At 39.4% G+C, this 13794-nt stretch overlaps 1 protein-coding gene across 22 annotated transcripts in view; it reads right to left on the reverse strand.

Annotated features, from left to right (window-relative positions):
• Window positions 1-13794, reverse strand: part of cacna2d3a (calcium channel, voltage-dependent, alpha 2/delta subunit 3a) — a 732424-nt gene that overhangs the window by 255704 nt on the left and 462926 nt on the right. For 21 of the 22 annotated variants that reach the window (XR_011358017.1, XR_011358016.1, XR_011358018.1 and 18 more), the window contains 3 exons: window positions 5912-5983; window positions 5440-5520; window positions 1835-1909 (listed from right to left, as the gene is read on the reverse strand). Coding sequence is in view for 18 of the 22 variants with exons in the window: in XM_069939674.1 (XP_069795775.1) it covers window positions 1835-1909; window positions 5440-5520; window positions 5912-5983 (228 nt within the window). In the remaining 4 variants the exon portion in view is untranslated. The remainder of the gene's footprint in view (window positions 1-1834; window positions 1910-5439; window positions 5521-5911; window positions 5984-13794) is intronic. The other variant, XM_069939671.1, reaches the window with a different exon arrangement.

The following is a 13794-nucleotide window of genomic DNA, read 5'->3' on the forward strand; positions in this document are numbered from 1 at the left end:
GTATTTTTCCTTTCAACCCCATTTTTTTGACTCCTCCCATAACCTTTGATGCCCTGACTAATAAAGGGCCTATCGACTTCTTAAAGAGAAGGATTTAAAATGACAGCTTCCACAGCTGTCTGTGGCAATGAAATCCACAAATTTACCACCCTTTGGCTGAAGAAATTTCTCCTCATCTCTGTTCTAAAGGGCCAACCTTGTATTCTGAGGCTAGATTCTCCACCACAGGAAACATAATGAGAAGATTCATTTTGCCTGCTATCCAGGCAATCCAACTCATTCAACAAGGTAGTGCAATAGTAGCAAATAAACAACTAATCAGACAAATAAATAATAGTCAAATAATGCAGGATATGGAGAAAGGAGAAAAACCGTGTGGGGAAAAGTATAGTTATAAACTAAAGTGCAAGGTTATCATCTTTTAGTTATGTGAGATCCATTCAAGAACCTTAAGAAACAAATTATCCTTGAATCTGAAAGTTTGTGTTCTCAAGCCATGCATATCTTCTGCCGAACAGAAGGAGAGATAGAGATACATGTACTTGATAATATGCATCAGACTCTTGAATGGATCTCATGCTGGCAAAAGATGATGATCTTGGACAGTCAATTATAGCTACACCCTCCCCTCCCCCCAACTCTTTTTGCCTGTCGGCATTTTTGCCTGTCGGCATTTTTTCATACCTTGATGAAGGCCCCGAGCCCGAAACGTCGGTTATGTATTTCTACCTTTGCTACATAAAGAACACTGTTGGATCTGCTGAGCTTCTCCAGCCTTTAGTGTTTTAACTTAGACTAGGACAAGTTGTTGGTGATATGCTCTCCTAAGAACTTGAAACTCATCACTATCTCCACCTCAGCACGTTTGATATATACCAGGACATGTGCTCTTTTCTATTTCCTGAAATCAATGGCCAGATTATTTTTTTTTTGCTGACAGAGGGAGAGATTTTTATCACAATATCATGCCCTTGGACTCTCTATTTCCTTCCTGTACTCACTCAATCATGTAATTCTTTGAGATCGGGCCTATGACAATAGTGGCATCTGGAAATGTCTAGATGAAGTTAGAGCAGTTTGGTCACACAGTCAAGGGTGTAGAGTAAAGGATTGTACTTGCAGCCTAATGAAACACCAATGTTAATTAAGAGTGATCATAGTGGAGGCATTGCCACCATTCATCATTGCTTTTGTTCGGCATGTCAGGAAGATGAGGATCCAGGAGCTGGATGAGATTGTTCAGTATTACGGTGTTGAAGGTAGAACTATGGTCAATACACAGGAGTCAGATATAGTTGTCCTTCCTGTTCAGATGTTCCAGGGTAAAATGGAAGGCAAGAGAGATAACACGTACTGAAAATTGCAAACTAGAACACTCGTTTGTGATGAAATGGTTAATCTTTGAGCCTTTTGTCTTTTGAGATATTTGTCAAAAGAGGCAATAATAATTTGCACACATGGATAATCAATCAATGTGCAAATTTTCACGAATGTAAACTGGAGAAATATCACAGGAAAGATCACATTAGTAGAAACAGCAAAGTCAAGTGTGATAATCTACAAACATTCATGGCTTTTCTTAAAATTCTATATTGCAGCACCTCATTGCGAAATAAAATTGGCAAGAAAGACTGGTGAACCTTGTTGCAGTAAGAGAACTGATTATCACAGATGACTCACTGTCAATTTAGAGATAATTTTTAAAATAATGTATTGAATCAATGCAATAACAACGTATATCATCTCACAAAAATAAAGAGAATATCATAAAAGATCATAAAATATTGATCAACATGATACTAGTTCCAGACAACTCTATGGAAAGATCACTCACCGGAGGCCTCAGATCTGGATGTGTCAAGACGTAGCCATTGTTGGTTATGGCAAAAGCATATCCATGAATGCCTAGCTATAATTTAAAAAAAAAGGTAAAAAAATCAATCAGCTTCAGAAAAGTTATATTCTAAATTCATCAAGATGATTGTTACATTTAACTTGTACAGTAGTACAAAAACAGAGTTCTTATAACACCAGATGAAGTACTACCACGTGCAGGAACTAATTCATTATAAAAAATAACGTTGATAAAATATGCTATTCAACACAAATCCAATTGATTAAAAGCAGTTAAATGCAGTTAAGTCTAAATTTATACAAAATAATGCTTCTCCCAGATCAGTGAGAAGAAGAAAGCTGAGAATTTGCTTATTTTATAATAACTGGCAACAAGAGCACACCAGATTGGTGAAACAAGAGTTTACAGACCCTTGTCCTTTGAAACGCGCAATTGCTTTACACCTCGCACTGCATGGCTCAGTAAGGACAGCAACAGTATTTATAAATTTGCTGACAATTCCACAGTAGTGGGTTGTGTAAAAAGGGGGTGATGAGTCAGCATACAGGAGGGAGATTGAAAACCTGGCTGAACCATGCACCAACAACCACCTCTCACTTAATGTCACCAAAACCAAGTGCTGATTGTTGACTTCAGGAAGGGAAAACCAGAGGTGTACAATCCAGTGATCATTGGGGGATCAGAGGTGGAGGATGAGCAAATCTGATTTCCTGGAAGTCACTATCTTGGAGGACTTTTCCTGGGTCCAACACACTAATGTCATTGTGAAGAAAGTACATCAGCATCTCTACTTCCTCAGGAGTTTGCAGAGGGTCAGTATGACATCAGAAACCTTGGCAAACTTCCACAGATGTACAGTGAAAAGTGTGCTGATCAGCTGCATCATAGTCTGGTATGGGGGCACCAATAATGGGTGAGCTAAAAGTCCTGCAAAAGCCCAATACATCACAAGCAAAACTCCCCCCACCATTGAGAAAATTTACATGGAATGCTGCCATTAGAGAGCAGCAGCAAACATCAAGGTTCCATACCACCCAGGATATGCTCTATTCTCACTGCTGCCATCTAAAAAGAGGTAATAGGTGCCACAAGACTCATACCACTAGTTTCAGGAACAGTTGCTACCCGTCAACCATCAGATTCCAGAACAACAGACTCAGACCTTAATTTAAGGACTCTAAGTTTGCGCTTTAATGAATTTAAAATGTCCTTAGCCATGGGTGTGGTGCCTGATGACTGGAGGGTAGCTCATGCTGTTCCATTGTTTAAAAAAGACTCCAAATGTAACCCTGGAAATTATAGGCTGATGAGCCTGACATCAGTAGCAGGTAAAATATTGGAATACGTTCTAAGAGTTCAGATATGCATTTATTTGGATAACCAGAAACTGATTAGGAATAGTCAACATGGCTTTCTGCGTGGTAGGTCGTGTTTAACCAATCTTATAGTTTTTTGAGGAAGTTACCAGGAAAGATTATGAAGGAAAGGGTGTGGGTTGTCTACATGGACTTTAATAAGGCCCACATGTGAGGTTAGTCAGGAAGGTTCAGACCCTCGGTGTTCATGATGAGGTAGAAAATTGGATTCAACATTGGCTCTATGGGAGAAGCCAGAGAGTAGTGGTGCATGTTTGTTTCTCAGACTGGAGGTCTGTGACGAGAGGTGGGCCTCAGGGATTGGTGCTGGGACCATTGTTGTTTGTCATCTATATCAATGATCTGGATGATAATGTAGTAAATTGGATCAGCAAGTTTGCAGATGACACTAAGATTGGAGCTGTTGTGGATGGCAAAGATGTTTTTCAAAGCTTGCAGAGGGATCTGGAAAAATGGGAAATGGAATTTAATGCAGACAAATATGAGGTGTTGCATTTTGAAGGGACAAATCAAGGATGTACATGGTAAATATTAGGGCATTGAAGACTGCGGTAGAACAGAGGGATCTGGAAATACAGATACATAATTCCCTGAAAATGCCATCACAGATGGATAGGGTTGTAAAGAGAGCTTTTGGCATATTGGATTTCATAAACCAAATATGGTAAAATTGTATAAGACATCGGTGAGGCCAAATTTGGAGTACTGTGTTCTGTTTTGACACCTAATTACAGGAAAGATATCAACAAGATGGAAAAAAGTTCAGAGAAGATTTATTAGGATGTTGCCGTGACTTCAGAAACTGAATTACAAGGTGATGGCTTTATTCCCAGGAGTGTAGAAGAATAAGGGGGGATTTGATAGAGGTTTTTAAAATTATGAGGGGGATAGACAGAGTAAATGTAGATAGGCTTTTTCCACTGAGGGTAGATGAGATACAACCCAGAGGACATGGGTTAAGAGTGAAAGGGGAACTTCTTCACACAGAGAGTGTGGGTGTATGGAACAAGCTTCCAGCTGAAGTGCTGAATGCAGGCTCAATTTCAACATTTAAGAGGAATTTGGACAGGCGCATGGATGGGAGAAGTATGGAGGGCTATAGACAAGGTGCAGGTCAGTGGGACCAGGCAAAAAAAAAAGGTTCAGCACAAACCTGAAAGGCACCAAAGGGCCTGTTTCTGTACTGTAGTGTTCTACGGTTCTAACGCTTTTTTCTATATTTCCCAGTTTGTTAACATTTCTTTCTTGGTTAACATTTCTCTCTTTGGTACATGCATCTTTTTTCTTGAGCCAGGTTTATAGTTACCGATAATAGAAATTCTGCCTGACCCACAGGCAAAAGAATTTGAACTTTGAGTTATGGTTCTGATTTGCATTCACTGAATGAACAATGAACAACACTTGTAAGGAACATTCAAAGCAATTCAATCAAAAATTTAAAATATGAATTACAGGTGGACAAGATTAATTAACATGCACAAAGTTAACACTGGAGTATTCATTTTAAACTACAGCACTACTTGTGAAAAATGAAGTTAAGTGCTAAACACCCTCACAAGAACAGATTTCAGACCCATTATATTCTAACCCTGGATTTCCTAATGATAGACAGGAAATGGACATGTGGAGAGAAAATCCACTAATTATCACCACATTATGATTCAGCAGCAGGAAATGTGAAATCATGGCAGAGGGACTTGGGGAAGATCTCACAAGAATCAAGGAGGGCATTCCAAGTCAGGAGAATCGGCAACTTCATTTATGGAGTCCAGAGATTGAAATGAGCCATTACGACATCTTTACGCAAGTCTGGGATTAAATCCAATTTATAAATGGTTAATTTATGTGATAAATTTATAAGGGCTATGCCTTGTTACCCAACTAAAATGATGCTATACTGTATTTTCTTTATATTTACCAGTAGAATAATGCATCTGATATTATTGACCATGCTCTTTAAATTCTGCTTGTCACCAACACACCTGTTACATTCCCATTAACATTAATATCTCAAAAACAACAAAATGAGATGACTTCAAAATGAAACTGATGGGAATTTTCCTGAGGGTACTTCCAGCCATCGATTGAATATTCAAAAAGCCCAGGGAAATATTGCAAATCACCACCTGATAGCTTCTCCATTGTTCCCCCAAAGACAATGAGTGGCAGATTACATAAATGTGAACAAGAGGATGCATAGGTAGTTACCTTATACTTAGGAATAACTTTCAAAAGCTCTTTTACTGGAACGTCTGTGCCCACCACTCCCAGAAGAATGCCTTGAGTCCGCTGTCAGGACCATAAAATTATTCAAATAATTATTTTCCAAGAATTCAATTCTTCAGCTACTACTGAGAACGTGTGCTTCTTGTATGTTTGTTTTGCTTTCAGTTTACTCTCCAATACATCCCCTCTCCTGTTACTCGTCTCACTTCACCAAAGGATATCCAGAGATTGGGATCTGAACCTTCTCCAGTGCTATTCTGGGTTGTTATCAGAAAGCATGTTAAACTTTCTATAAATACTATTGCACAATATTACAAGAATTGAAAACTGAATTTTAAACATCGGATCTTCCTTCCCTCCAGATATCCTTGATGGAAAGCTCATTGTGTTTATTCTTGTTGTCAATTGCAAATAAGACCCAAACCTGGATTTAATGAATTCAACACATACTCACTGTCTCATTTTTCCTGCTAAATACTGGCATTGCAATTGTGGTCATAAGTACACGGTCAGCATCAGCATTCAGCTAAGGAATAGAAAGAATAATCAGCAGAAAATATGATTGCGTTATGGTAAATTAAAGCCACATTGTCCATTCTCATGACTAGATTTTCAACTAGATATTTTTCATCACTGAAGAGAGATCATTAATTTCCATGTGAAGATTAATTTCTAGTTATTTCCCAACTATGATGTATAGATTTTAATCACATATGGAGTGAACGGGATTCTTAATTTTATCTTAATTCTTAATCTTTGTTGTTCTTGGTGCTGAAATAATTGCACACATTTAAAACTAAGTTAACATTGAATAAGTTTGTAAACAGAAGCAAGGGATAAGAAATTTTAATAGCGAACAGAACAAGGGAGCTAATTTGCTGCTCCCATCTCTAAATTAACCTGCTGCATGTTAATTACTAGCATTACACTGTGCAGCAAATGATTACCATTGTGTTGAGTGGCAGCATGCCTCAGCCAAAATTATGAGAGGCTGGAATCACTTAAAGTGTGTTTTGGCACATTGTGAGGTGTCCAGCAAGGGAAAGTGTGTGAAGTGTGGCCATTGATCGAGGTAAGAGCAAAGATGAAAGTTTGTGTTTAAAGACTTAAATACGTTAACTTATTTAAATAAATAAAAATGAACATGGACAGGGCAGATGATGTGTTGCAGCAGTTCACATGGGAGCTGTTGAAAGCCACTCGGAACTGTGGTAACCACATTTGCAATGTGTGTCTACAGCTTGAAGAATTTCTCCTCAGAGTTGACGAGCTGGACTCTGAGGTTTGAACATTGTGATTTATCAGTGAGAGATGAAGTTATCTGAAAGCTTTGTATGCAGAGGCATAAGTCCTGAATGTCAAATTGCCTGTCCAATGCCTGGGTTCAGGACAAGGTAGTGAAATGACTAATGTTACAGTATGAATTGACTGTGCATCCAAACATAAGAACATGGCACAAAACGAGGTTCTTTACCTGAACGCATTCTCAAAAAAAAAAGACAAAAAGTAGAAATAAATGGGGTTGATCGAATATGCCCTTTACAGAGATGAGGCTGTAAAATTACAAAAGGAATTAAAATAATTCAAGGTACTTTGTATCATATGTTTTGGCTATGTCCTTTTTAATTTCTGGCAATGGGTATTTCACACCTTAACGTTAGTTCTTAATATTAACTTGACTCCTAGCCCTTTTGTTGGTATTTTGGAGTAAGTGGGCCAATGGATTTAATATGGACTTTTTCACGATCCCATGTAGTGGCTTTTGCTTCCCTCATTGAGAGAAGAGCCATTTTACTGCCCCGCCCACTCATACTCAATGGTTGTAAGATGCCGCGGCATGTCTCTCCCTAGAAAAAAATTAGGTGTTCTACTTCTGCAATGGATTTTTAACTTTCTTTCTCTTTGGGGTCCTTTTCTCAATTACTTTTAAAACTTCTAGATTGATTATTTTTGGTCTTTTTTTTCATGACCCCATAGTTATTATTATCAGTAGTGGACTCCTTAACTTGGCCAGCAGGGTGGAGTTTGGTTTTTAGTTTAGGAATATGTTTTTTTTTCTCTTTTCCTTTTTTTCATTTAATAACATGGAGTCATATGTACCTTGTTCATTGTTATTTGATTCTTGTAACTCCATATTAATTTACTTTATTATTATTACCATATGTACCTATGTATTTTGCATATGTTAAAACCAATAAAAAGATTAAAGAAAATATTCCATGAAACTGGAAAAAATGCAAATGAAGAATAATAATGAAGGATGGGATGACAGAGTGCAGAGAGAGGATCTCGGCCAACGGAAAAAAAAAAAAACAGAAGTGGAATCAATTTGGAGAGATCTGGAAAACAGCAAGAAGCAGAAAACATTGGAAGAAGTTATCTACAGAACTCAAAAACTGTGGTAACAACATAGGTCATAGTAACAAGTACTAACTCTTGCATAATATTAATGGAGACTAAAATACAAAGAGGCGAAGCAAACCAATTTAGCATAATAATGAGGACAAATCCATGGATTCTATAAAACATGCTTTTCTAGATCAGAATAGTAAGGAACTGTGAGAAGTATTTTAAAATAAAGAATGGCTAGTTAATAATCTGACAGTTAAATACCTCGAGGGAAGTGTGAACATAATATCATAGAACTTCATATAACGATTAAATGCAACTTAGTTTCATTTGAAATTAGGGCCTTAAATCCATATAAAGCAATATTTGAAGGAGAAAAATGTGAATTAGCTATGGTAGATTATAGAACTGATTAACCTATCAACAAGTAATGGCTAACACTGAGTACATACAAATACATGCCCCTTTAATGCTTAAAAACTTAACACGAACAGTGTCTAAAAAATGTTGAAGGTAGCATTCAAAGAAAAATTATTAAAATAAAGTCCAGTAAGTCTGAAGAGTGGGAATATTTCAGACTTGACAAAGAAGGGTTTAGATATTGATTAGGAAAAGGAAAGCATAAATTAAGGATACTCGAGCAAGAAGAATATAAGCAGACTTTAAACAGTTCTAAGCTGCAAAAAGTGCAGGCCTCTTACAAACTGAGACAAGAGAAATTATACTGAAGATTAAAGAAATTACAGAAATATGAAAAAAAATTCGACTCTACAATCAAAAACATCGCAGGACACCAATAAACTTCCAAGAAATTGCAAATGATGCATAAAATCTTTTCAACCTTCTGCATTGACCCCCACCACCCCCACACCGAATGCAAAATTTCAGTCAATGATTCCCTGAACCTTTCGTAATAATGACTTGTTCCATATTCCCTGTTTTTTTTTTTTACCCTGAAGAATGGACCCTTGCAATGCACAATGGTCAATGCACAAAATATATTTTGTTCAGATGAGGTCCATTCTGCAGGTCAGATCACTGGTGAGATCTTGTACCCGTCGGACTGCTGTTTCAATTGTGGGCAGTCAATATCGTAGCCGCAGTAGCTAAAAGTTATCAGAGAGCCATTCAATATGTGGGAGGATGCACTGTGAGGGGATTTTTAAATCAATGAAGTTCACTATCAATTGGAAGTGAGAAATCCCTAACTAATCAATCTCCAGGTGTGGTTCACTTTATGCCACTACATCGGATTATTTTAATGTACATTATGAGACCCCTCTAAATCATTAAACTTGCCTTTCCTACAGTACATCACTCTCACTAATCAAGTTCATTATCACCTGGCTGTACATATACAATCAGATAAAACAGTGTTTCTCTGGACCACAGTGCACACCCATACAGTACACACACAAAGCATGTAACAATCATATACATTCTCATTAACTCCTGTCCCTTTTGATCATTTGCCTGAAGCATGGCTCCAATGGAAGGACAAGGTGGAGCCAATAATTGGTACCATCCTGTCATCTAGCTCACACTTCTCACTCTTGAGGCATTTCCTCCCTCATGGGTGGTTAAGGAAACAAATAAGAGGGGTTAAGAATTGCAAGTTAGTCATCGACCTCAAACTAGGGGTCAGGTGCAATCACTGAAAGTACAACTGGGCATGCAGTTAAAATCTAAATCCTGCATAAGCACGTGGTCTGATTCAATGAGTCTATTATACCTGTCAGGCAAAAAAAAAGCAATGCTCAATGTCCAGTCTCAAGGCTTAGTTAGAACATGACCATTTGTATTAGGGTTAGCGACTTCCCTTGGTTAGGTGAATGCAGTGAAGCAGCAGCTAACACAAGAATATAATTCAACAGTCTTGAGAATGCCAGGACAAGTCAATGATAAAACTTTTTACAAAGAGTGTGTGTTGTGATGTCCTACTGCTACACTGCAGCCAATCCCTTTCACTTTGTGTCCACGTGGATGTTCAAGAATCAAGTTTAAGAACTCTGAGAAGCTCTTGCATTATGTGGGCTGGCTCAGACAGCTGCCCAGCAAAGGAAGGATCAGCCTTGAATGGCTGATTGTGGAGCATAGGTGATTGTTGCTTGACAAGCCATAGTGTGCGGTGCTGAACCAAACAATTTCTCAGCCGATGTGATTAGCAATGATGTAAATGCTTGGCATTCACACTGTTCCACCACTGTTTCAACTTCTGGACCATAAGCAGAGAGTCTGGTAGCATACTGGTCAAGTTACAAGACTAGCCTTCAGATCTCTGGATCATTAATGTGGGGATATTCATTTCAATCCCACCCAGGAGTGTAGCTGGGGGAGGGGGGGGGGGAGAGAGCAAAAACACCTCCTGCATCTTCAGCTCGGCAGTGCTCTTGACCCCACCATGGTCCTCCCACACTGCATATTTTTGAACTGTGCTGTGAGATCACAGTTCAAAACAGAAGCCACTGAATCCCTTGGCCTATACCAGAGCTCCCGATGCCCATCCGGTGTGCATGTGCAGTAGGCCGAGAGGAGGGTTCGGAGTCGGCATCGGGAGTGCTGGCCAAGGGGAGGGCTTGGAGTCAGGTGTCGGTATGTGGTAGCCGAGGGGAGGGTTCAGAGTCGGACGTCAGGAGCTCCAGTCGCCAAAGCTCCTGACACCTTACTCTGATCCCTTCTCTCAGCCTACACTGGAGCTCTATTTCAAACCACAGGCAACAATCACTGAAAGAAATACACTACTGCTCTACTCAACCCCAACCAAAAAAAAAACCAACAAACCAACAGGTGCATAGCGGAGATCATTTTTAAATGATAATTTTGACAATCTTTTTTGTGCTCCCATGCACTGGGATGGCCCATTGCAGTTTTATTTTATATATCCAATAATTGAACGTGGCCTTGGATTTTTTTTCCATTTGAATTTTTAAAAAAATCAGAATTAATACTATATTTCATAAAAGTCCATTCTTGGGTGAGGTGGATTTCACTGTTCATTAACTGCACAGAGGGGTATTTAACTCTCTATTGAACATTAAGACCAGATTTTCTCAGATGTGATGAAAAAGTGTCAGATATTTTTCATAGCCTGCCTCCTTCCCCGAGGTCCATCGCTAAAGCCTCATGATATTTACTAAGAGGTTATAATGCCTTTTTGCATTATTATGATGATAAATGCAAACCTATATTTTGTTTTGAATCAAGGGAACATTGTTGTTCGTTCTATGTGGCCAGGCCTTCAGGAGTATTACAGGTTGCAGTGAATTTGCAAAATTAAAAGAGTAATGAAGTGCACAAAAGTAATTCCTTGCAAAGTCTATTTTGTTTTATTATTTTGACTTCAGTTTAAGAAGCTGACAGAGACAAGACATGTGGCTTCACGTTGTTGGGTTATTTCCTTCCCCTCCTTCCTCACTACCCCAAGCCAGTACTTACAATTTTGCTTTGTAGGAACATCTCAATCTGCAGTTAGTTCTGTTCCTGCAGTCTAATTTTCATCTGTAATTGGTGACTTTTCACTGGGAAATTCCAATTTTTGTTTTAAATTGCATAAAATAAAAGCACATTTTTAAAGGTAATCCTCACTCCTACCTCTGTTGTGTAAATTTAGTTTTAATATTGTATTTGGAGATGGGGTTTTCTGTTTAAGATAGGGTGGAAGGGAGTCTCAAATCCAACTGTTCTCTGTCTGAGGAAGTGTTCCCCGACTTCACTCCTGAAAACCCTCTCTTTAAATGTTGGATTATGTCTGCTAATCTCTACCCTTGTACCAGGTCTTCTTGATCTTTTCCCTTTAGTATCTAGAAACCTTTAATTGGAAGAGTGTTTCTAAACTGGACCAATTAATTCAGAAGCTCGAAAATTTGTGTAGAACTGTTTTCGAGTTGGCAGCAGTGAGACTGCAATACTATTTATTGTACCTTATGTTGATTTGGATGCATTTTTTCTCCTTGTTTAATAACTAATCATGGAGCCAGCTTGTAAACAGAATAAACAGTGTGTGTACATACATATATATATTATATAAATATATATATATATTATGTAATTATATATATAGTATATATAGTATAGTCATGGGTCCTCTACCGGCATCACCTATGGCTCCTAGAACGCTTCCTTCAACGCTGTCTCCGCTCCATCCTCAACATTCATTGGAATGACTTCATCACCAACATCGAAGTACTCGAGCTGGCAGAGTCTGCAAGCATCGAATCCATGCTGCTGAAGACCCAACTGCGCTGGGTGGGTCACGTCTCCAGAATAGAGGACCATCGCCTTCCCAAGATTGTGTTCTATGGAGAGCTCTCCACTGGCCACCGAGACAGAGGTGCACCAAAGAAGAGGTACAAGGACTGCTTAAAGAAATCTCTTGGTGCCTGCCACATTGACCACCACCAGTGGGCTGATATCGCTTCCAATCGTGCATCATGGCACCTCACAGTTCGGCGGGCAGCAACCTCCTTTGAAGAAGACCGTAGAGCCCACCTTATTGACAAAAGTCAAAGGAGGAAAAACCCAACACCCAACCCAAACCAACCAATTTTCCCTTGCAACCGCTGCATCCATGCCTGCCTGTCCCGCATCGGACTTGTCAGTCACCAACGAGCCTGCAGCAGACATGGACATACGCCTCCATAAATCTTCGTCCGCGAAGCCAAGCCAAAGAAAAGAATACGTACATATGGTAGTGTAGGATCACTGTGATTGGCTGAGAGTGTAGCCACACCTACTGGCAGGTCTTAAAGGATTGCTCCTATCCAGACTAGGTCATTCTGACTGGTTGACCAACTTGTCACATGCTCCAGTCTTTTAGTTAATAAAAACCTTGGTTTGGATCAACAAGTCTTTGGTTCTTTCGACGCACATTACACTCACTCAGAGCATCATTTTTCTTCTTGTAACCCATGATCTACTGGCGTGACCACTGAGGGCTGCAATCTACCCTCTGAAAACAATGAACTGCTTATGAATGGGTGCTCCCTCTTTGATAAGGAAATCAAGCTGCTCCCTTTGAGATTCATTCTGCTCCATTGTGGCAGAGACCAGCCCAGAAGTTAGATCAGAGTATGGCTCTATTGAAGCAGAAAAACTATGCGTGGACTTTATCTGTATCACACAGCCATCATCAGCGAAGCTAGTGGATGCTAGCAGGATCCTTGGTGAGCCATTGCAAGGAAGAGTGCACAATCACAGCAGGGTCAGGGTTTCATGGCTACCTTTGAGAGCAGTGAAATAGTCTCTTCCAAGCTCCCCTTGTTGAGTGCAAGTCATCACTTGCACTAAACAAGGTTTAACAGCTTGTCAACCACATCATATTTCAGATGGCACCACCTTTGTCATCTCAGACAGTACTAATGTTTGGAACTCCAGGTTTTCCATGCCACAATGGAGCAGAATGAATCTCAAAGGGAGCAGCTTGATTTCCTTATCAAAGAGGGAGCACCCATTCATAAGCAGTTCATTGTTTTCAGAGGGTAGATTGCAGCCCTCAGTGGTCACGCCAGTAGATCATGGGTCTATTGGAGAAGCAGGATGTCAAGGATGGAGCGAAGGCAAGAAGATGATGTGGGTTAGCTGTGGGAGTGCCAGCATGGTATTTGTATTGGTCCAGAAGCCACCTTGATATACTTAGATGTCATGAATTTCCTTCCAGCACCACTCCATATTTTGGGGATTTTCCCCATGAACAGCATTGAAGACATTTCCTGCAAGACTCTTCTAAAGGCAGAGCAACAATATACAGAAGCAGAGAATCCAAAATTAAATTAGAAAATGTGACTAAACAAGCAGCTCCAGTAGAAAGAAAAATCTGGTTCACTGTTCAGGTCAGATTGCTTCATCAGTCTTGTTGGATATCCTGTCCTCTCCTTTGGCAGATGGGTGATCTTTTCGGCCTCTATCACCAAGGCCAGAGATATCTATATGTCATGCTGTGTAAATCCAGGAGCTTATTCCATCACACAGATGCCTTTCTTTTTTTTTGCT

Source organism: Narcine bancroftii, chromosome 5 (genome assembly GCF_036971445.1).
Source record: "Narcine bancroftii isolate sNarBan1 chromosome 5, sNarBan1.hap1, whole genome shotgun sequence".
NCBI lineage: Eukaryota > Metazoa > Chordata > Chondrichthyes > Torpediniformes > Narcinidae > Narcine > Narcine bancroftii.